General features: G+C 47.8%; 1 protein-coding gene across 2 annotated transcripts in view; it reads right to left on the reverse strand.

Annotated features, from left to right (window-relative positions):
* The window catches only part of LOC143987090 (uncharacterized), a 175,249-nt gene that overhangs the window by 79,071 nt on the left and 71,909 nt on the right, over positions 1 to 24,269 (reverse strand). The window contains exon 6 of one of the 2 annotated variants that reach the window (XM_077485619.1): positions 117 to 3,865. The exons of the other annotated variant lie outside the window; for it this stretch is intronic. Within the exon in view, the coding sequence (XP_077341745.1) occupies positions 3,647 to 3,865 (219 nt within the window). The 3' untranslated portion in view covers positions 117 to 3,646. Of the gene's footprint in view, positions 1 to 116; positions 3,866 to 24,269 lie in introns of those variants that run through there. 2 annotated transcript variants of the gene reach the window in all.

Here is a 24,269-nt window from a genome sequence, read left to right on the forward strand (position 1 = left end):
TACACGGCATTAGTGTTACTATGGAAACAGGAGTATGTCAATGCAATGCAAAACTCCTATTTACAGTGCCTTGAAAAAGTATTCATACCCCTTGAAATTTTCCACATTTTGCCATGTTACAACCAAAAACTTAAATGTATTTTATTGGGATTTTACATGATAGATCAACAAAAAGTGGCACATAATTGAGAAATGGAAGGAAAATAATAAATGGTTTTCAAAAAAATTTACATATAAATATTTAAAAAGTGTGGCCTGCATTTGTATTCAGCCCCCTGAGTCAATACTTTGTAGAACCACCTTTCTCTGTAATTACAGCTACAAGTGTTTTTGGGGATGTCTCTACCAGCTTTGCACATCTAAAGAGTCACATTTTTGCCACATATTCTCAATTGGATTTAGGTCTGGACTTTGACTGGGCCATTCTAAAGCCCCATACACACGATCGGACTTTGTACAAACTTTCCCGTGGACTTTTGTACAAAGGGCGTGGTCCACAAGTTTGTATTGCATACACACGGTCGGACTTTTTGACAACAAACACGAACGTAGTGACGTCACAACGTACTGACGCCACTTCAAAAGAGGGACGTTCAATGACTCCAGCGCCACCTTTGGTCAACTTCTGTATTGTAGTCCGATCGTTTGCATTGGTTCTGAGCATGCGCGTTTGTACCTTGTACAAAAGTCCGATGCTTTTGCATACACACGGTCGGACTTTGCTCCATCGGACTTTTGTTGCCAGAAAGTTTGTCCGTTCGCACAGCCAACAAAAGTCCGATGAAAACCGAAAAAGTTTGTCCGATGGAGCGTACACACAGTCGGATGTTGCTCCAAAACAGCTAATTTGCATGTTTGTTGTCAAAAAGTCTGACCGTGTGTACGGGCCTTTACACATAAATATGATTTGCTCTGAACCATTCCATTGTAGCTCTGGTCGTATGTTTAGGGTCGTTGTCCTGCTAAAAGGTGAACCTCCGCCCCAGTCTGAAGTCTTTTGCAGACTCTAATGCCGCGTACACACGACTGGTTTTCCCGTCGGAATAAACTCTGAAGATTTTTCCGATGGAGTTCCGCTGAAACTGTCTTGCGTACACATGATCATACCAAAGTCCGATCGTCAAGAATGCAGGGACGTACAGCACGTACGATGGGTCTAGAAAAAGGAAGTTCAATAGCCAATAGCCTCCGTCTCGTACTTGCTTCAGAGCATGCGTCGTTTTTGGTCCGTCGGAACAGCATACAGGCGAGCGTTTTTCCTGATAGGAATTGGTTCTGTCAGAAATATTTTAAACATGTTATTTCTAGGTCCGTCAGAATTTTCAAAAAAAAAGTCAGATGAGGCATACACACAATTGGAATATACAATGAAAAGATTCTGTCTGACTTTTTCTGTTGGACATTCCGCTCATCTGTACGCAGCATTAGTTGGGCCCCCAGACACTTTGAGAATTCAAAAAGAGATTTATTTTCTGTTAACAGAACTGGGGAGAGAGGGTTAGGGGCCTGAACACCCTTAGGCAGATGGAAAATACTTGGCAGACTCCGAGACAAAAATAGGAATAGAAGAACAGCTATACAGTTCAAGGACCTTTAAAGAGGAAGTAAACCCTGATGGGTTTACTTCCTCTTTCATTCTCTGCAAAGGCAAAGCATAATGGACTACTATGCATCGCATAGTAGCCCATTATGTGTCACTTACCTGACACAGGAGCCAGCAAAGTCGCCGCTGTCCCCTGTAGTCCGCCGCATCCATCTTGCTGGTGGTGTCTCGCAGCTCCGCCGCTGTCATTCAGCGAAGCCGCGATGACGTCACTCCCGCGCATGCGCATGGGAGTCGACACACGCGGCAGCTCCATTCTTGGAAATGCTGCGCTCAGTGCGCCTGCGCGCCGCTGTCTACGGCGCATGCGCCGTAGACAGCGGTGCCCGTTTTCGGGAAAATATCTCCTAAACCATATAGGTTTAGGAGATATTGCTTGGACCTACAGGTAAGCCTTAATCTAGGCTTACCTGTAGGTCAAAGTGGTTTGTAAGGGTTTACAACCACTTTAAGCTGAATTGCAGCAAACTCTATCTGTAGACCGCTGTCTCCTATAGCAACTGATCTGGTAACTTCAACTTCAGTACGAATCGCAACTCACAGTATCCTGTTCTGGATCCTCTCACTGAGCTCCCAGTCTCTCACTAGACTCTTCAAATCCCAGCCGCTACTGGATCCCTTGAGCTCCTTTACAACTATCCCACTGTGGCTTCCAAGTGTCACCAACACTGTCCCACTGGGTCCCTGACTTTGCTCTTCAGCTAACCTGCTGAATCCTCTGCAAGCGTCAGCCATTCTGTTCCGCTGGGTCCCTAGCTTGACTCTGCTGAGGCTTTCCTAACTTAGTTATCCTTGCTATCTGGGTTCTTTGGACAGAGTTTCGTAACTCTCTTTGGGCCAATAAACCACACGGGGTGAATGCTTGTAATCTGGCCAAAAATAAATACAGGTTGGCATCGGGGCAGTCCACATGGCTAGAGCCATAGACTGTTCAATGCAAGGAGGACGTGTATTCCACTGAAATGGAAACAATCCTAACCACCCTCGATGGCCTTTTGGTTCTCATAAATCCAAAATCTTTAGTCCATGGAAAATCTTATTCCTTCTCGTAATTATAAAGGTGCATAGCTCCCATCTGTCCCTGACTTTGAGGGACTGTCCCTGATTTGGAGCAATGTGCCTCTGTCCCACTTTCCTCATTTGTCCCTGATCCATATAATTGTATACAAAATGCACTTTTTTATTTTTCAAAAAGTGTTTCACAGTGATAAAACTTTCACCCAATTTCTAAATTGCTGCATTTGTACATTTTAAAAGCCAATATAAAAGGAATAGTAGTGGTAAAAAAAAAATACTTGTAGATTTAATTAACCTTTTTTTGGTTAATTCTCCTTTAGGCTCGATTCACATCTACGCATGTTGCTTTTGAGTGTTTCTGCAGTGCCTTCTGCGGTGCTTGCCACCTTTTTGGACACGCATTTTTACCATGATTTGCGGGTTTTTTTATACTGTATGTAGATGGTTGCCAAGGAGGGGGCCGCCGCATCCCTAACAGCCAATGAGTCATCAGCTGTCAGCGGCTTCCCGCTGAAAGTTAAAAAAAAGAATTGCCGGTTAAAAAAAAAATTGTGAAAAAAACAGTGTGAGGCCCCACCCCCAGGTCCATACCAGGCCCTTGGGTCTAGTGGATTCAGACGGGACTCCCTCACGCTAAATTTTTTTTAAAAATGTCGCGGGGGTCCCCCCCAAAATCCATACCAGACCCTTATCCGAGCATGCAGCCCGGCAGGTCAGGAAAGGGAGGGGACGAGCGAGTGCCCCCCGCCCCTCAACCATACTAGGCTGCATGCCCTCAACATGAGGGGATGGGTGCTTTGGGGCAAAGGGGGCCCCACGGGGCTCTTGCTTCCATGTTGATTGCGACAAGGGCCTCTTCCCAACAAACCTTGCCAGTGGTTGTTGGGGTCTGCGGGCGGGGGGCATATCGGAAATCTGTAAGTCCCCTTTAACAAGGAGGCCCCCAGATCACGGGCTCCCCCCCTATGTGAATGAGTATGGGGTATAGATGTACCCCTACCCATTCACCAAAAACTTAATGTAGTGTTAAAAAATACAGTAGACAGTTTTTGACAAGTCTTTTATTAAAATTGTCTTCTTCTCCGCTTCTTCCTCCGGTCTTCCTCCATGTTCTGCATCTTCCTCCCCCGGGCTTCTCATCCTCCTGCTGCTTCTTCTTCTTCCGCTCTTCCTCTTTCTTCTGTCTTCTTTGTCCGGTGTTCTTCTTCCTCTGCTGCCGCTCCCAGCAGTGCAGTTGCTGTAGATCTGAGGGGGACATGCAAGGAAAATAAAAAAACAGCATTTTAGCTTCACATGATTGGATGATAAAATCAGCAGAGTTTCCTCTCATTTCAGATCTTCCCCTTAGATCTAAAGCTAATGCACTTGAAAGTGTACTTGTAGTGAAAAGTGGATTTGCCTTTAGTAAATAACCCCGACAGCCGCTGATCTCAGCAATATGTGTTGTGAGAATTTGATGGGAGTTCAATGTAAAATTAGATTCGAATTTCAGTCCAAATTTCCAAATGTTGAAGCATTTTGTTACGTTATTCGGAGCGTTCGGTAAAATTTGTTTATATTGTAATTCAAATTAGGGTATTTGGATATCTCCGAATAACAAAAAATGTATCTGAATATTAATTCGGAAACAAAACGAACTGCACATTGAGAATATTGGCTGATGCTATCTTTGACCTTTAGCCCCCGTTCACATCAAATCCAACTTTTAAATTTGTGCGACCTCATTTGAAGTCGCATGATTTTAAAGCTGCAGATCAGTGTGACTTTGGGTGCGACTTGGCTGTCAATCTGTGCGACTTCATGCACAGAGGTCTATGCAAGTTGCATCTGAAATTGCAAAAAATAGTGCAGGATCCTTTTTTTTTTTTTTCCCAAATCGGTGCAGCGTCACATTGATTTGAACTGTTCCATTTCTGACAATAGGGTGTGATTGTCAAGGGATTTGGACTAGTTAAATCTCATGACAAGTCACACCGGTGTGAACGGGACTTAATGCCAGATGGCTACTATCTGCTTCATCTGTATGAATACGTCCAACTCCTCTTGTATAACATATGTCCAGTCATAATGATCTATGGTCTGTCTTTATTCATTAAAGCGAAGCTCCATCCAAAAGGGGAAACTCCGCTTGTTGGCTACCCCCCCCCCCCCCCCCCCCCTGCTGCCACATTTGGCACCTTTCAGGGGGCAGCGGATACCTGGCAAAACTCCCACTTCTGGGTAAGATTTCCGCAATTATTGTGTGGCGATGTACGAAATTTTCGGCCCCTCCTCCTTCCCTTCCGCTGCCTTCTGGGAGGCACACAGGTCCCAGAAGATAACGGGACAAGTCCGAAAGTGCAGCGTGACTCACGCATGCGCAGTAGGAAACAGGCTGTGAAGCTGCAAAGGCTTCACTTCCTGTTTCCCTTGGTGAAGATGCTGGTGCCTTCACCAGGAGCTGATGGATGGATTGGCTTGGGGTACCGACATTGCACGATCCCTGGGCAGGTAAGTGTCCTTATATTATAAGTCAACAGCAGTGACGGCCCATGCACTGTGGGCACACGGCCGCCACCCCTCCCCCCATCCATGCCCCATTCAGGACGCCAGACGCATGGATTCCTATGGTGGGGGTGGTATATTTTGAAGAACCTGATTAGAGACAGAGGCTCTAATAGACTACAAAATAGGATGGGCTCAGGACGCAGAGAGTGTGCCCTGATCCCATCCAATTGTGTGACAATAGCAAATTAATTTTCGCTATTTTCACACTAACCTTCCTCCCAACCAATCAGGAGGCAGGACGTCAGACCTGCTTTCTGTTTGGCCAAAGCACCAGGTTACCCTATTGGATGCCTTGCACTTAAGAAGGGAAGCAAGGAGACTCGTGCTGAAGCGGAGGTTGCCACCGCTCTGAGAAGTATGTCCCCTCGGCTGAGTCAGCTGCACCCCCCCCGCGCGCAGATCGCGGCTCTGGCACCCCCCTTGGGTGTCATAGCCGCAATCCATGCTCGCGGGAGGATGTAGCGAGAGCCGCAAACTCTGCAAGTGTGTGTGGGGGGGGGGGGTGGCTGTCAGTGGGCACAGTGGCTGCATTTGATGGGCACAGTGGCTGCGTTTGATGGGCACAGATGGCTGCGTTTGATGGGCACAGATGGCTGCGTTTGATGGGCACAGATGGCTGCGTTTGATGGGCACAGATGGCTGCGTTTGATGGGCACAGATGGCTGCGTTTGATGGGCAAGTGGCTGCAATTGGTGGGGGGAGGGGTTTTAGTATTTTTCAGTTTGTTTGCACCCCCCCCAAAAAAAATTTGAGCACCAGCTGCCACTGGTCAGCAGTTACAATATTTGTAGCTGCTGACTTTAATAGGTTTTTATACACCTGCATGTTTTTCTCCCATATTTCCAGTAGGTGGCGCTGGTAATCTGCAGGCTGTTTGCTTCCACTCCTCTCTTTCCTATGAGAAGCAGTATAGAAGAACTTGTGTGCATTCATTGTAATCCTCCAAATCCGCTAAAATACATCCAGCTACTGAGAGTATGCTAACCAGCTTCAGAAATCATTACCAACTATCCTGTGGCAAAGAGGGCTGAGCGTTACCTCTGCAGACCAGGCTGTTCGATTTCCCCCTTTGGCGCAGTATTTACCAGTAATTCAGACATGAAGAAAGCCGTCCTGCACAATTTTCTAGAAGAAAACATCCAATCAAGTATTTTTTTTTTTTTCCTGGTGCCAACATGGCAACATACTAAACCACATGTATGCTGCCATGGATTAGTGCCAGGAAAGGAAAATGATGGTAAGTATTTAATACAATTTCCTGATGCCAACATGGCAGCATACATGTTATTATACTGCCATTGATTGGTGCCAGGAAAGGAAAATCGTGGTACGTATTCAATCCAATTTCCCCTTTTTTTTTTTTTTTTTAAGGCCTTTTTTAATAGGGCAGCCAGATGGCGGTAAAAACAGGCAGTCGAGCCCCTGGCCACCTAAACCTTAACATACAGGGGGCAGTATTCATGTTGTGGCCGTCGAGCTTTGCAGAGCAGCAAATTGTCAAGTTGAACAGGACTGCATCGCTACCACACGGCAAACACTTGGCTTATGGTTGTGGCGCATTAGTTCCATTTTAGTTCACTGTTCATCAAAAGGAAAACAAAAGAAAAAAAACAAAAAACACAAGCATTTCAGGAGGTGGGAAGATTGCATGTACATGGCAAGATGTTCTCTGCTGTAAATGAAGGGCCTGTTACTAGGCTATTTTCTCTCCAGGTCGAATGTTATTCCTTCATAAAGAATTGAGTAAATCAGTAATATACTGCTTTATAAGCTAACAATCATAGGAAATAAATACTATGAGCATCAGCTCCATCTAAAGGCTATATATATATATATATCTTTTTTTTTATTCACTCGATTCAAAATAACAGTGGAACTAGACTTTATCTTAGCGCTATAAACCAAAATCGCTATTTAATATGTTTTTAATATTTAAAATAATCTGCTTCCCCTCTATTCCTGCTGCTGGACATCATCAGCTGAGCTCAGCTGCCTCTCTCTGCCTGTTGCCGAATCCGCGGGCCTCACAGCCTCTCAGGTCTCACTCTCCGGGCCCCGGCTACTACTGGGTGGGGAGCGGAGAAAAATAACTCTGCCGGGGAAGACAAGGAGATAAGCAGGCAGACGGCTGGCCGGGACGTGAGCCAAGGCAGAAGAACATGTGAGCAGAGCTGAATGGGCATGTGCCGGAAACTGAAGAAATAGTCCATCCGCTCCGACCAGCACATCATCATCAGAAAGGGACACAGCTCCTGTTGGAAGTCAAATCCGGGGACAGACTTGTGTCCTCAATCCAGGGACTGTCCCCTGAAACCGGGGACATCTGGTCAGCCTATACTGGGGTGATATGCAGCTGCAGGCATCATACCGGTACCATTTTTTTAGAGCCGAGCAGACCCGGACTGGGACAAAAAAATAGGCCTGGGCATTTTGTATTGAGCAGCCCCTAACATGTTAACTGGCCCGTTCCCCACTCTCCACCCTGACGGATCCCCCAGGAGAGGGAAGGAGGGAACCCGACAATGGTGTGGGGGGAGGGGGGGGCCAGGAAACAGCATGGGGGGTGGAGAGCACAGGGGGGCAGCAGAGAGCATGGGGAGATGTGGAGAGCACGGGGGGTGGCGGAGAGCATGGGCTGATGTGGAGAGCATGTGGGGAGTTGGAGAGCATGGGGAGGCAGCGGAGTGCATGGGGGAATGTGAAGAGCACGGGGGGAGGTGGAGAGCATGGGGGGGTGGTGGAGAGCATGGGGGAAGAAGTAGAGAGCCGGGGGGGTGGTGAGCACAGGGGGCGGAGAGCACATGGGGGCAGTGGAGAGCATGGGGGAATGTGGAAAGCGCAGGGAGGGGGTGGCAGAGAGCATGGGGGAGGTGGAGAGCACGGGGGGGGGGGGGGGGGCAGTAGAGAGAATGAGGGAAGCAGAGAGCATGGGGAAATGTGGAGATCACAGGAGGGCAGCAGAGAGCATGGGGGAATGTGGAGAGCATGGGGATAGCGGAGAGCATGGGGGATAGCGGAGAGCATGGGGGATAGCGGAGAGCATGGGGGATAGCGGAGAGCATGGGGGATAGCGGAGAGCATGGGGGATAGCGGAGAGCATGGGGGATAGCGGAGAGCATGGGGGATAGCGGAGAGCATGGGGGATAGCGGAGAGCATGGGGGATAGCGGAGAGCATGGGGGATAGCGGAGAGCATGGGGGATAGCGGAGAGCATGGGGGATAGCGGAGAGCATGGGGGATAGCGGAGAGCATGGGGGATAGCGGAGAGCATGGGGGATAGCGGAGAGCATGGGGGATAGCGGAGAGCATGGGGGATAGCGGAGAGCATGGGGGATAGCGGAGAGCATGGGGGATAGCGGAGAGCATGGGGGATAGCGGAGAGCATGGGGGATAGCGGAGAGCATGGGGGATAGCGGAGAGCATGGGGGATAGCGGAGAGCATGGGGGATAGCGGAGAGCATGGGGGATAGCGGAGAGCATGGGGATAGCGGAGAGCATGGGGATAGCGGAGAGCATGGGGATAGCGGAGAGCATGGGGATAGCGGAGAGCATGGGGGAATGTGGAGAGCACAGAGGGGGGGGGGGGGGGGGGCAGCAGAGAACATGGTGGAATGTGAAGAGCACAGGGGGGTGGTGGAGAAAATGGGGGGGGTGGAGAGCACAGGTGGGCAGTAGAGAGCATGGGGGAATGCGGAGAGCACAGGGGGGATGTTGGAAAGCATGGGGGGGGGTGGAGAGCACAGGGGGGGGGGCAGCAGAGAACATGGGGGAATGTGAAGAGCACAGGGGGGTGGTGGAAAGCATGGGGGGGTGGCAGAGAGCAGGGGGGAGGTGTAGAGCACAGGGGGGGGGGGTGTAGAGCACAGGGGGGGGGGTGTAGAGCACAGGGGGGGGGGTGTAGAGCACAGGGGGGGGGGGGGGTGTAGAGCACAGGGGGGGGGGGGTGGCAGAGAGAATTGGGGGAGGTGGAGAGCCCGGAGGGGTGGCAGAGAGCATGGGGGGAGGTGGAGAGCCCAGGAGGGTAGCAGAGAGCATGGGGGGAGCTGGAGAGCCCAGGAGGGTAGCAGAGAGCATGGGGGGAGCTGGAGAGTCCGGGGGGTGACGGACAGCATGGGGGAGGTGGAGAGCCCGGGGGGGTGGCGGAGAGCATGGGGGGGGGTGGAGAGCATTGGGGGAGGTTGAGAGCACGGGGGGGGCAGCAGAGAGAAGCAGGATAAGAGGAGTGGTAGGGGTGGCTGCATATAGAAGAATCATTCCCTCCATCTTCCTCCTGCAGTCTCGGAATGCCTGCTCCTCCTCTACCTCTCGCAGGTATTCAGAGACTGCAGGAGGAAGATGAAAAGATTGTTCTATATGCAGCCCCCACCCCCAATGCTTATCCTATCCATGTTACGGGGGGGGGGGGGGGGGGCTGTACTCACGTTTTCTCTTACCGCTCATTCCATGGTGTCTGCTCCAGCCTCTTCCCCTCTTCGCAGTCCATGCCCCCGGCACCGACGGCTGACCTATACGGGCGAGGCCGTAGGTGTCTCATGTAGATCCTCCCCCTTCATGTTTCCGTCCCCCCGGCGGCTTGGAGCCGAGGGATGGCTTTCTTGTGATAATAACCAATGCGGCTAATCAGCCACTCTATTGTTATTACAAGCAAGGCGAGGCCCCCCTTCCACTGCCTTCCTCTGCTCCACGCGGGCTCTCCTGTCCCAATGGGAGGCCCGAGCAACCAACAGGCACGTCCGGTTTACCGCAGCCTTAAAGGCGCCAGATTTTAAAAAAATGTCAGTACTGAAAACAGCCAAACATGGCATTTTGAATGCTTTTAGGTGCAAAGGAGAAATTTGGGGTCTTAAAGACCCCAGATATCTCCATAAAGAGTATATATAAAAATACATGTTGCGCTGTCATATAAATAGTGCAACAATTATCACACCTAATATATTTTGTGATTCATTCAAAAGTCCAAAGGAATAATGTCCTGAAAACACCATAAAGTCCATAGAGTGATGAAAAGAAGGTGCAATGTCCTCCAGTTCTTATTCGGTGCAATACTTAGTGCTCCCCATAGGAAAAGAGCAAAATATCTGCTTAGCAGATCGATAGACCTAGCAAGGTCTGTACTTGCATCTGTGAGCTTTATCCCTCACACTAGGTGTAGGCTACATCAGCTTATCCAGCCGCCTTATGGAAAGCGATCATGGAAACCACCAAAGATATATGCCCTTAAGGTATCCTCAGGAATCAGTCATGCGATATAACAATGAGAAAGAGAAAACTCATTGCACAGCATCCAGATAAAAATTAGGAGTTTAACCACTTGTCTACCAGGCACTAACACCCCCTTCCTGTCCAAGCCATTTTTCAGCTTTCAGTGCTATCGTACTTTGAATAACAATTGCGTGGTCATGCTACACTGTACCCAAACAAATTTTTTATCATTTTCTTCACACAAATAGAGCTTGCACCGATGGGCACTGATAGGCTAAACTGGTGGGCATTGATAAGGTGCACTTATGGGCACTGATGAGGCGGCACTGATGAGGAGGCACTAATATGCCGCACTTGTGGGCACCAATAGGTGGCACTGATATGTGGCACTAATGAGCACTGATAGGAGGCATTAATGGGCACTGTTAGGTGGCACTGATGGGCACTAATAGGCGGCACTGGTGGGCACTAATAAGCAGTGGTGACCGGCACTGGTAGGCGGCACTGGTGGGCATGGATAGGTGGTACAGGTGGGCACTGATGGGCATTGATGAGCAGCACTGATAGGCGTCACTGAATGCCAGCACTGACTGGCATGGCTAATGGGCACTGATTTGTGGCACTTGTGGGCAGTGGTGCGCACTGTATGCTGGCATTGGTGGGCACTGTATTGTTACACTTTATTTCTATATTGTAATCAAGGCACTGATGATCAGTGCCCTGATTACATCCCTAGATGTCTGTCAGAGTGAGGTGAGGAGAGCCGATTACCAGCTTCTCCATGTTTACATGTGACTGGCTGTGACTGGACACAGCCGATCACATGTTTAAAGAGCCGCGGCTCTTTACACAGATCGGGGTCACGCCGTGTCCTAGCAACACGGCGCAGCTGCGATCGCTGCGCTGCGTGCCCCCACGGTCGTGCGAGAGCGGCCGTTCTGGCCCGCTGTCATATGACGGTGTCCCAGAACAAGTGCTGCACCTCCCTGCCGGCATTTCACAGTGGGCAGGCGACAAGTTAATAAAGGTTCTACTTACAGCAGCAAAGTAAAAACAGGCATTTGGAAACGAAACAAACCATCCCACACCATCCATGGGCATCACAACCTCACCTCCATTTCCTTGCCTTGCCTGACATATGTTTTATCTGAATAGACGTCTTCTGTGTACTGCTTCACATATTTATTTATGTGAGGCAGTACATTGATAGATATATATATATATCTCTATCAAAATAACGCAACACACAGCCATTAATGTCTAAACCACTGGAAACAAAAGTGAGTACACCCCTAAGTGAAAATTTCCATTTCCAGGTGTGAATAGGGAGCAGATGTGTTAAATTTGGTGTTATCGCTCTCACTCTGTCATACTGGTCATTGGAAGTTCAACATGGCACCTCATGGCAAAAAACTCTGAGGATCTGAAAAAAAAAGAATTGTTTCTCTACGTAAAGATGGCCTAGGCTAGAACCCTGTCCTGTGCTCTGATGAGATCAAGATAAACTTATTTGGTTCAGATGGTGTCAAGCGTGTGTGGCGGCAACCACCAGGAGTACAAAGACAAGTGTGTCTTGCCTACAGTCAAGCATGGTGGTGGGAGTGTCATGGTCTGGGGGTGCCTGAGTGCTGCCGGCACTGGGGAGCTACAGTTCATTGAGGAAACCATGAATGCCAACATGTACTGTGGCATACTGAAGCAGAGAATGATCCCTTCTCTTCGGACACTGGGACGCAGGGCAGTATGATAATGATCCAAACACACCTCCAAGATGACCACTGCCTTGCTAAAGAAGCTGAGGGTAAAGGTGATGGACTGGCCAAGAATGTCTCCAGACATAAACCCTATTGAGCATCTGTGGGGAATCCTCAAACGGAAGGTGGAGGAGTGCAAGGTCTCTAACATCCACCAGCTCTGTGATGTCCTCATGGAGGAGTGGAAGAGGACTCCAGTGGCAACCTGTGAAGCTCTGGTGATCTCCATGCCCAAGAGGGTTATGGTAGTGCTGTAAAATAATGGTGGCCACACAAAATATTGACACTTTGGGCCCAATTTGGACATTCTCACTCAGGAGTGTACTCACTTTTGTTGCCAGTGGTTTAGACATCAATGTGTTGAGTTATTTTGAGGGGACAGCAAATTTACACTGCTATACAAGCTGTACACTCACTACTTTACATTGTAGCAAAGTGTCATTTCTTCAGCGTTGTCACATGAAAAGATAGAATAAAATATTTATAAAAATGTGAGGGGTGTACTCACTTTTGTGTGATACTGTATATGTAGTATATATTGCCAAGAAAGAATCTGTGTATTTGCTGTGATGGATCGTTCATGGCAGCGGCAGAGGTTTGCTGGTATAACTGAACATTTACACAGCAATTTAGTTTGAAAAAGAAAATATGTCTATGGAGATCAAGCCCTGGTAAATGAAAAGCTGAGAGCCCTGGGCCTTGTCTTTGTATTTCTAGTGAATCAGAGGAAAGCTGCTGCATTTACAGGACCCGACCTGCAAACACCTCATTTACCAAAGGGATTGCTACAAGAAAAACCCATTAAAATGTATTGCACACGGATGGGAACTCCCCGCTATGCTTCCCTCCTAAGACCAAGGACTGCCTATTTATATTATTATTATTATTAACGATTTATCTAGCGCCAACAGTTTACGCAGCGCTTTACAATGTATAGGGGGGACAACACAATTACAGTACAATACAAAAGGTACAGGATTTATTTATATATATATATATATATATATATATGGATTTGCATACATTTATTTCATGTTATAGACTAAATAGTATTATAGTGATTAGTTTTGTTTAGATAATAAATGAGATATCAGCACCTTTTCCCCATGGGATCTTGGCGCTGATAGATGTAGACTTTGGGCATCTGGCATGTTTATGGCTGGGTTCACACTATCTTCGCATTCAGCTCACAGCAGGGGTCCGGTGTATCCCCGTTCACCATTTCAGCCCAAATTTTTGGCCAAATTTGGACCTGAACCTGACCAAAAGACACAGCAGGGATATGTCAACCGGCTCAATAGAGAGTCGGTCAAAATGATCCTGCTATTGCAAATTGGATGTGGAGAAACCGCATCCAATTTGCAATAGTGTGAACCCAGCCTAAAGGGTAAGTTCACCTTTACAGAAGAATCTGTAAGGTGAACTTACACAGGACCGCCTCCTCATCCCCCCCCCCCCCCCGAGTCCCGCTGGCCTGTTGTTGCGCCGATCTCCCTCGTTCTGAGCCCCGGTATAGCTGCATCACGGGTCTGGGGCTTAGAAATCCCCACAGCCGAATCTCCAAAACGTACCCCGTAAGGAGGGAAGTTTCGGAGCATTCTAATTGGTCAGCGGTGTCACATGGGCGGCGCCCACCAATCAGAGCCCGTGTAGCCGGTCCTATCAGCCGAGCTCCGGACCTGTGATTGGGGGGGTGAGAAGGGGGTCCTGTGTAAGTTCACCTTATAGATTTTTCTGTAAAGGTGAACGTACACTTAAAGTTTAAAGTTATATTAAACTCTGTTCTTAAAGGGGTGTCAGGGTGGGGGGGCAGGTGGCAAGCCAGCTACTGACTTTTAATAAGTGCACTTACCTGTCCAGAGTGCCCGCGATGTCAGGCACCGAGGCCAACCTGTCCCTCGGCTCCCGGGTCCCGGCGCTGCCATTCTATCTAAGGGAAACAGGCAGTGGAGGCTTGCGGCTTCACTGCCCGTTTCCTACTGCGCATGCGTGAGTTGCGCATCGCTTTGTGAATGGGGCGCGCTGTGTTCTGGGACACACACAGTTCCCAGAACACACCGCGCCCTATTCCCCAGAAGACAAGGAGGAGGAGAACGAAGACCAGCGAAGATCACCGCGGAGTAGGAAGAGGCAGTTTAGGACGATCTGCCTAGCAACAGGTATTTTTTTTAAATCTTTTTGGAACATTTTAATGTAGTTTTGTTTTTTTAGGGTGGCCCTCCACTTTAAGCACTTAAGCATCTGAGTACTTCTTTATCATTTAATCCTTGCCTGTGCCATGACCTCAGCCCCAGGTTTCCTGTGTCAGGGTGGCTCCTTTCTCTTGCAGCGTCCTACAGAGCCACCCTTGCATGCAGGGACTAGAGTTGTGTCTTCTTACACTGTGTACATCAATCGAAAATGCACAGCCCCATAACCTAGGAGGCATTGGTGTGCACAGCCTACTGCATTAGGGTGTGCACCCCAGAGCATAAACACACATGCATGTAAATCAGCAGAGTAATGGACGGTGTCAGTAGAGAACAAATTGGTGCCAGTAGGGCAGTGGACAGCGTCAGTAGTTTTTGATTTTTATTATTTTTTTAAATTATTTTCTACAATATAATTTTCTTATATGTTTTATTACTTTTTTACAATTATTTTTAGAAGCCCTGTTGTGGGGCTTTGGTGAAATGTCAAGGGTCTAAACAGACCACTTATGTCTCACTTTTGAGACAGAGAAAGTGTTAGATTTTAGTTTTAGGACTAAAATGGCATTTTAGTTTTAGTCCCATTTTAGTCTTCTGCAATTGTTTTAGTTTTAGTTGTATTTAGTCGACTAATTCTCCAGTACATTTTAGTCAACTAAAATGTCCTAAGTTTTAGTTGACTAAAATCTCCAGTACATTTCAGTAATTGCAATTTAGTTGTAGTCATAGCCTTTTGACTAAAATGGCATTTTAGTTTTAATTGTATTTAAGTCATCACAATTGTTTTAGTTTTAATCGTATTTTAGTTGACTAAAATAGTATTCATTTAGTCGACTAAAATGTTTTAGTCGACTAAATTAACACTGCTGAGGACAGAGATTCCCTAGTCCCTTTCTTTGCAGCTTGCAGAAGAGATCGGCACAGATCACTCACCAACTGCTGTTGCTCTACATTTTTTTGGGGGGGGGGAGGGGCGGAAGACCAACAGGAAGGCGGCGATCAAGGAGGAATACTGCCCCAATCATTGGTGTCAGTGGAAGCAATAGTACCCCATCATTGGTATCAATGGGAGGAGCAGTCCCCCATCCTTTGCCAGTGGGAGGAATAGTGCCCCATCCTCGATGTCAGTGGGAGGAATAGTGCCCCATCCTTGATGTCAGTGGGAGGAATAGTACCCCATCATTGGTATCAATGGGAGGAGCAGTCCCCCATCCTCGATGCCAGTGGGAGGAATAGTCCCCCATCCTTGATGTCAGTGGGAGGAATAGTGCCCCATCCTCGATGTCAGTGGGAGGAATAGTGCCCCATCCTCGATGTCAGTGGGAGGAATAGTGCCCCATCCTCGATGTCAGTGGGAGGAATAGTGCCCCATCATTGGTATCAATGGGAGGAATAGTCCCCCATCCTTGATGTCAGTGGGAAGAATAGTACCCCATCATTGGTATCAGTGGGAGGAATAGTTCCTCATCCTCAATGTCAGTGGGAGGAATAGTGCCCCTTCCTTGTCAGCGGGAAGAATATTTACCTTTTGTAAATCAACCCCTTTAGTTTAGCTTTTATGGGGCTAAAAAGAGGACGTATCATGTCACCTCCCCACCACCTGTCAAATGCCTCTGAAAAGCAATCCAAAAGCAGATCACTTTTCAGAGGAACAGCAATTTCTCCACATGTCTGAATCTAGCCTTAGGGAGGTTCACTCACCCTACTTGTCCTGGTTACCATTGTCACCGGGACCAAAAGTGGGGAAAAATCCAAATTTATGATCTGTCATCAGAAAAGGAATAGAGTGGATATCTTATAATGAGGGGTCTTGTTCCAGTGACCACTGACTAAGGTGGCATTGCCCTCACTTTGGGGAGATTTCTTCTGTTGTGTCTACAGGTCAGGGACTGAAAAGAAATCTCCCCAGTGGGATACAAATGGCAAAACAAAATCTCACAGGGGGTTCAACCCTTTGTAACTTTATTTTAAAAAAACATACAAAAAAAAAAAAAAAAAAAACATTGCTTCAGATTTACTTTAATATTACTCCATTGTGTGGTGAATTGAGCGTTAAAGTTTTCAGTTTTAAAGTCGTTCATTCATTCAAAATGAGCCGCCAACACACAGCAGCAAACAAAAAAATATCCCTGCAGTATTATTTAGTGCGGCTAATGTGAGTCATGTTTATTGAGGTGTAATACTAAAGGAATAGGACTGCAACGCATGGCATGAATCGTCATTACCGCGCTTCCCCTCGGCTTCAGTGAATGGGTTCGCCATTTACCAACAAAGCCATGCAGTTTATAGACAAGATCCTCATTTTAGGTAGGTGTTTTCCATAGGGAATTACTTTTTATTTATTCATGGTACGTTAACCACCAGACTTCCGGACGGTTTTACCCCCTTCATAACCAGGGCATTTTTTTGCTATTTAGCACCGCGCTATTTTAACTGACAATTGCGCGGTCATGCAATGCTGTACCCAAATGAAATTTACATAATTTTATTCACACAAATACCAGTTTCTTTAGGCGATATTTGATCACTGCTGGATTTTTTATTTTATTATATGAGTAAAAAAAGACCGAAAAAAATCAAAAAAAAAAAAATCAATATGTTCTACTTTCTATTCTAAAACATATATAATAAAAAAAAATAGAAATCTAATTTCTTTTTAAAATATAGGCCAAAATGTATTCCTCTACATGTCTTTGGTAAGAAAAAAAAAAACACAAGTGTATTAATTGGTTTGTGAAAAAGCTATAGCGTCCACAAACTATGGTGTATATATACTGGAGTTTACGCAGTTAAAGGCGCTATGCTGTAATGGCGGTGATCAGTGACTTATAGTGTGACTGTAATAGGGTGGCGGGAAAACTGGCGCTAAAAGACGCCATCAGGGAGGGTCACTAACTGACACTGACGTCATTAAGGACACTAATACATTGCTCAGGAATAGTTGTGTACACAGGGCTGGTGCAAGGACTTTTGAGATCCTAGGTGAAATCTCCTTTTGCCGCCTCCCTCATTTGGCTCCACTCCTGACTCCACCCCCTTCGCCCTGTCCATGTATACCCCACCTTTTTAATGAAGCGCCCATCAAATGCAGCCTCGCCCGCGCCCATCAAATGCAGCCTCGCCCATCAAATGCAGCCTCGCCCGCGCCCATCAATGAATGTTTACTTGCTTCTATTCATTTGGGAGTCAGGACACAGACAGTGTCCTCTGCCACCACTGCGCCTCTGACACTATGAGCGAATGGAACGGCGACTGCTTTCTGATGCTGAGACTTTGTTGCTTGCTGCGGGGAGAAGAGAGTAGAAACACCAGTGGTCGGGCGCCCCTTGGGCAGCAGTGCACACTAGGTGGCTGCCTAGTTTGCCTAGTGGTAGCCCCGGCCCTGACTGTACATAACACTGTACTAACAATGCTGGTAATCAGGGTTTTAACTGTGTGCCTAACAATGTGTAATGTTTACGGCTTTTACTTTTTGATCTGTCTAGTTTCCCCCCCTGTTTTTCCAGGGAGAAAAAACAGCTAGATTGTTGTTCCTGTTGCACAGAACTGTGTGTGATTGGACAGCCCCTCAGCTGACTTCAGGCAAAATCAATAGTTGAAATCAGCTGGCAAATTCTCAATTCACAGCACAGTTCGGCAGGTGGCGCCACTGAACCCAAAAGAATGTGCTGACATACAAGTACAAGATTGTGCCTGTACCTGCCACCTACTCACAGTTAGTGGCGGCTGGCGCTCAAATTTCTTGGGGACGGCCCCCCATCCAGCCAACACCCCCCAACCAGCCATCCAACCGGCACCAAATCAACCCACCCCCCATCGCTTGATCGATCGCCGATGCCCTCCCAACACCCACCCCCCGTCGATTGCCGCTTTGCTCGCTCATCGCTCGCCAACCCCACATTTACCTTTATCCTTGCGTTTCTCTCTCCAAGTCCCAACAGTCTCCTCCTGGCCAATCAGGAGTCCTGCAATCCGGCCAAAGGGGGCTTAGGAATCCCAGCCAGTCGGGTCTCAGGATTTGCTGATTGGCCAGGAGGAAAAACATGTGAGTGGGGTCAGGGCACTGTCATATGACGTCCTCCCGTTTAAACAGGGAATGCGCGCGATCGTGCGCGTGCATCCCTGTTTCTTCGGTGGCGGCGTGTCACGGAGACACTGCTCACCACTGGAGGGGATGAACAGCCATTGGTTATGGCTGTTTACCACGTGATCGGCCGTGATGAAGTCACGGCCGATCACAGATGGTCACACCCTGACTGTGCACTGGGAACACTGCTCGTCACTGACGCTGGTAAACAGCCATTGGCCAGCTGTTTACCCACGTGATCGGCTGTGATCCTTTCACAGCCGATCACTAAAATGTAAACAAACCGCGGTAACGAGATGTTACCGGGTTGTTCTCCTCCCCATACACCGATCGTGTGTGAGGAGGAGATTGCGGTAACATCTCGTTACCGCCTAGTGTACACCAATCACACTGATTGCCTGCCTACCCCCCTCAATAAAGAGGACCTGTCACCACCCCTCATAGCACCTGTCACCAGGCCCATCAGAGTACCCGAGCACCTGTCACCAGGCCCATCAGGGTACCCGAGCACCTGTCACCAGGCCCATCAGAGTACCCGAGCACCTGTCACCAGGCCCATCAGAGTACCCGAGCACCTGTCACCAGGCCCATCAGAGTACCCGAGCACCTGTCACCAGGCCCATCAGAGTACCCGAGCACCTGTCACCAGGCCCATCAGAGTACCCGAGCACCTGTCACCAGGCCCATCAGAGTACCCGAGCACCTGTCACCAGGCCATCAGAGTACCCGAGTACCTACTTGCAGCCCATGTCTCATATAATATACATTGGGGTGTTTGCTTTCCAAAATGGGGTCATCTTGTGGGTAATTTCTCCAGGACCTTCAAAAGTGTGATGGGTAGGAATGAAATGAGATGTGTCATTTATGCTCCTAGAACGCCTGAACGTACTACTTCAATGTTCGGCCTCTCTATGTGGCCAGGCTGTGTAAGTCCTACACATGCAGTATCGCCATACTTGGGAGGAGTAGCAGAATGTATTTTGGGGTGTAATTTTTGCTATATACATGCTATGTGTTATAAATATCTTATAAATTGACAATTTTGTGTAAAAAAAATAAATAAATGTGTTTTAAGTTTTTTTCCACATATTCCAAAAACTTCGGGAAAAAAATTAGCCATTCAAAAGACTCATTATGCCTCACAGATTATACGTTGGGGTGTTTGCTTTCCAAAATGGGGTAATTTTATGGGAAATTCCATTGTCCTGGTACTCCAGGGCCTTCAAAAGTGTAATAGGTGGTTGAGAAATGAGATGCGTAATTTTTGCTCGTAGAACGTCTGAAGGTACTACATCAATGTTGGTGTTCTGTATGTGGCCAGGATGTGTAAAAGTCTCTCACATGTGGTATCGCCGTACTCGGGAAGAGTAGCAGAATGTATTTTGGGGTGTAATTTGTAGGGATGCACCGAATGGGTTTTTTGGTGCCGAAACCGATACCGAAAATGAAAAATACACTAGGCCAAAAACCGAAACCGATACCGAAACAGCACCGATACCAAAAATGACTGTTTTTAAAAAATATTTTTATACAGCAGGTGGTCAGAGACTGGGGACACGGTACAGGAGGTGGTCAGAGACTGGGGACACGGTACAGGAGGTGGTCAGAGACTGGGGACACGGTACAGGAGGTGGTCAGAGACTGGGGACACGGTACAGGAGATGGTCAGAGACAGGGGACGTGGTACAGGAGATGGTCAGAGACAGGGGACGTGGTACAGAAGATGGTCAGACTGGGGACATGGTACAGGAGATGGTCAGAGACAGAGGACGTGGTACAAGAAGCATCCCCCATTGCAGCCAGTGTGCCGCATTGCAGCCAGCGTGCCGCATTGCAGCCAGCCTGTGCACTGTGTGCAGGGAAGAGAGCCGCCTGTTTGATAACAGCGCCGGGAACATCACAGCTTTCATTTCAATTGCTGTGTGTTCCCGGCCGTGCGCCGTCACACGCAGCCCCTCCCCCTTGTCCGGGCACTTTGATAGACAGATCATCCGTCCAATCCTGCGGATGATCTGTCTATCAAAGTGCCCGGACAAGGGGGAGGGGCTGCGTGTGACGGCGCGCGGCCGGGAACACACAGCAATTTAAATGAAAGCTGTGATGTTCCCGGCGCTGTTATCAAACAGGCGGCGGAGGTGGCTCTCCTGCGCTATACACCCCCCATGATGGGCGTCACCAGGGGCGGGGGGCGGAGCCCCGCCCCCCACCCAGGCCACGCCCCATTTTCGGCTCCATTATCGGCCGTTTTTCTCTTTCGGCAAATTGCCGAAAAGGGCATTTTCGGCCGATATGTTTCGGCGGCCGAAATTTCGGTGCATCACTAGTAATTTGTTGTATGCATATGCTGTGTGCGAGAAATAACCTGATATGACAATTTTGTAAAAAAAAAAAAAAAAAAAAATAAAAAAAATCTTCATTTTGCAAAGAATTGTGGGAAAAAATTACAACTTAAAAAAACTCACCATGCTACTTACTTAATACCTTGGAATGTCTACTTTGTAAAAATGGGTCATTTGGGGGGTATTTGTACTTTCCTGACATTCCACGGCTGTCTGCCACTCTTTGCAGTTTTTATCAAAGTTGTAAAACAACCTCCTCATGCAATCTTTAAGTGCTGCGTCCCTGCGCTCTTCTGCATTGACCAGCTCACCAAAAAGCTTCTCAATGGTCTTTGTCCAGTAACGTTTGTAGCCCTTTGTGGATTTGAGCTCGTACTCCTCTGGCAGATTGCGCTCCGTTACACTCTCTGGCATTTCCATTTGGTAGCGATTCTTCGCCGTTCCCCAATACACTATATTTTTACAACCAAGCCTCTTGCATTGTTTCTCCAGATAGTCTGTAAGATTCTGCTCGGCAGTCTTGATATCTCTCAGTGCTTCGTCATAGTCAGGGTCAAAGCCAGCTTTAGGGGTAATCATCAGTTTTTTTAGCCTTCTCGTGATCAAATGAAGTGTCCCACCTCGTTCAGACGTTAAGTCTGGGAATCGACCTTTAGGATGTTTATCTTTAACTAGATACTGACCGCCGGCTGTCAAATGACGGCCAGGCGGCGCACCTATTGTGGCGGGAGGCAGTCATATGACGTCCTCCCGTTTAAAAAGGGAATGCGCGCGATCGTGCGGGCGCATCCCTGTTTCTTCGGTGGCGGCGTGTTACGGAGATACTGCTCGCCACTGAAGTGGGTGAACAGCCATTGGTTATGGCCGTTTACCGCGTGATCGGCCGTGATGAAGTCACGGCTGCTCACAGATGGTCACACCCCGACTGTGCACTGGGAACACTGCTCGTCACCGGCGCTGGTAAACAGCCATTGGCCGGCTGTTTACCCACGTGATCCTTTTACAGCCTATCACTAAAATGTAAACAAACCGTGGTAACGAGATGTTACCGGGTTGTTCTGCTCCTCACACACCGATCGTGTGTGAGGAGGAGATTGCGGTAACATCTCGTTACCGCCTAGTGTACACCAATCACACCGATTGCCTGCCCCCCCCCCCCCCAATAAAGAGGACCTGTTAACACCCCTCATAGTACCTGTCAATCACAGTCCATCAGAGCACCTGCCCCGGCCCATCAGGGTGCCCGAGCACCTGCCCCGGCCCATCAGGGTGCCCGAGCACCTGCCCCGGCCCATCAGGGTGCCCGAGCACCTGCCCCGGCCCATCAGGGTGCCCGAGCACCTGCCCCGGCCCATCAGGGTGCCCGAGCACCTGCCCCGGCCCATCAGGGTGCCCGAGCACCTGCCCCGGCCCATCAGGGTGCCCGAGCACCTGCCCCGGCCCATCAGGGTGCCCGAGCACCTGCCCCGGCCCATCAGGGTGCCCGAGCACCTGCCCCGGCCCATCAGGGTGCCCGAGCACCTGCCCCGGCCCATATCTGTCACCAGGCCATCAGAGTACCCGAGTACCCGTCACCAGAGTACCCGTCACCAGGCCATCAGAGTACCCATCTCCAGCCCATCAGAGTACCCAAGTACCTATTTGCAGCCCATGTGTCATAGAATATACGTTGGGGTGATTACTTTCCAAAATGGGGTCATTTTGTGGGTAATTTTACTGTCCTTGTGGTCCAGGACCTTCAAAAGTGTGATGGGTAGGAATGAAATGAGATGTGTCATTTATGCTCCTAGAACGCCTGAACGTACTACTTCAATGTTCGGCCTCTCTATGTGGCCAGGCTGTGCAAGTCCTACACATGCAGTATCGCCATACTCGGGAGGAGTAGCAGAATGTATTTTGGGGTGTCATTTTTGCTATATACATGCTATGTGTTAGAAATATCTTATAAATTGACAATTTTGTGTAAAAAAAAAAAAAAAAAAAAAAAAAAGGCGTTTTAATTTTTTTCCACATATTCCAAAAACTTCTGGAAAAAAATTAGCCATTCAAAAGACTCATTATGCCTCACAGATTATACGTTGGGGTGTTTGCTTTCCAAAATGGGGTCATTTTATGGGAAATTCCATTGTCCTGGTACTCCAGGGCCTTCAAAAGTGTAATAGGTGGCTGTGAAATGAGATGCGTCATTTTTCCTCGTAGAACGTCTGAAGGTACTACATCAATGTTGGTGTTCTGTATGTGGCCAGGCTGTGTAAAAGTCTCACACATGTGGTATCGCCGTACTCAGGAAGAGTAGCAGAATCTATTTTTAAAAAGGGGTCATTTGGGGGGTATTTGTACTTTCCTGACTTGTTAGTGTCTCAAGAAATGAGATACACCTGATGTACTGAAGGCCTGATCAGAAGTGATCAATTTTCAGTGATTGGCACCATAATTTGTAGAATCTAAATTTCACAAAGACCAAATATATACTAATGTGGGTTATTTTTACCAAAGATATGTAGCAGTATAAATTTTGGCCAAAATTTATGAAGAAAAATTACTAATTAGCAAAAATGTATGACAGAAACAAAGAAAAAAGGCATTTTTTTTTTCACAAAATTTACGAATTTATAAATTCGGGACACTGAAGATCGGCGACCTGATTATTAGTGTAGATGTTCCCTGTTTGGATTTGCCGGTTATCGGGTCTCCTCATGCACTGTTAGCGCAAGGAGAGGATTGCCGATAACTTTCAAATCCTGTTACGCTGTTATGGGACACAGCTGGTCACATTGTAACGAGTACGCTGCAATTGGCTCTTAACTCCGATCATCTGTGTCCTAAGGACAGCAATCACAGATCCCTGTATATGCATGTCGCAGGAGGGACGCAGGCTGCAAGGTCATGGGAAGACATCAATAGACGTCCTTCCCAGCAAAGTGAGCCTGCAGCTGTATCCTTCTTTCGGCTATACCACGGGTGGCGAAGGGATTATGTTTAACCACGTTAACCTTAGCCCTAGTTCACACCAGTGCAACTTGCACCTAAGATTTATTTGCTACTTCATTTAAACAGAAAATTATGCAAGTTGCAATGATTTCAGAAACAAAAACAAAAAATTTTAAAAATGTGCATACTAGCCCATGAATCAAAAGGGTCTGCGTTACCATGAGAGTTGGCAGTGCTCAGAAGAGGCACAAATTTGTAAGTTCTAATAAAGCCTCATGAGTGCAGATAAACAATAACAATAATTCAATTTTTGTGCAGTTTCTCAGATAGTATGGCTGAATTTGCATTGCATTCAGACCAAACTTTCACAGGCCCCTTTTTTGGTCCGCACCAGAATCGGATCGCATGGGTGTTCACACTCACCCTTTAAAAAATAAAATAAATAAATAACTTTTATTCCTATTAGAAGGAATGTAAACATCCCTTGCAATAGGAATAGTGCAAGGCGGGTCCTCTTTACAGAGAGATGTGGAGTCTGCAAGCCTGAGATTAATAATAAAAGAAAAAAAAAAAAAAAAAAAAAAAAAACCCCACGCACCA

Source organism: Lithobates pipiens, unplaced genomic scaffold, assembly GCF_037356315.1.
Source record: "Lithobates pipiens isolate NorthernLeopardFrog02 unplaced genomic scaffold, aLitPip1_a1.2 Scaffold_18, whole genome shotgun sequence".
NCBI lineage: Eukaryota > Metazoa > Chordata > Amphibia > Anura > Ranidae > Lithobates > Lithobates pipiens.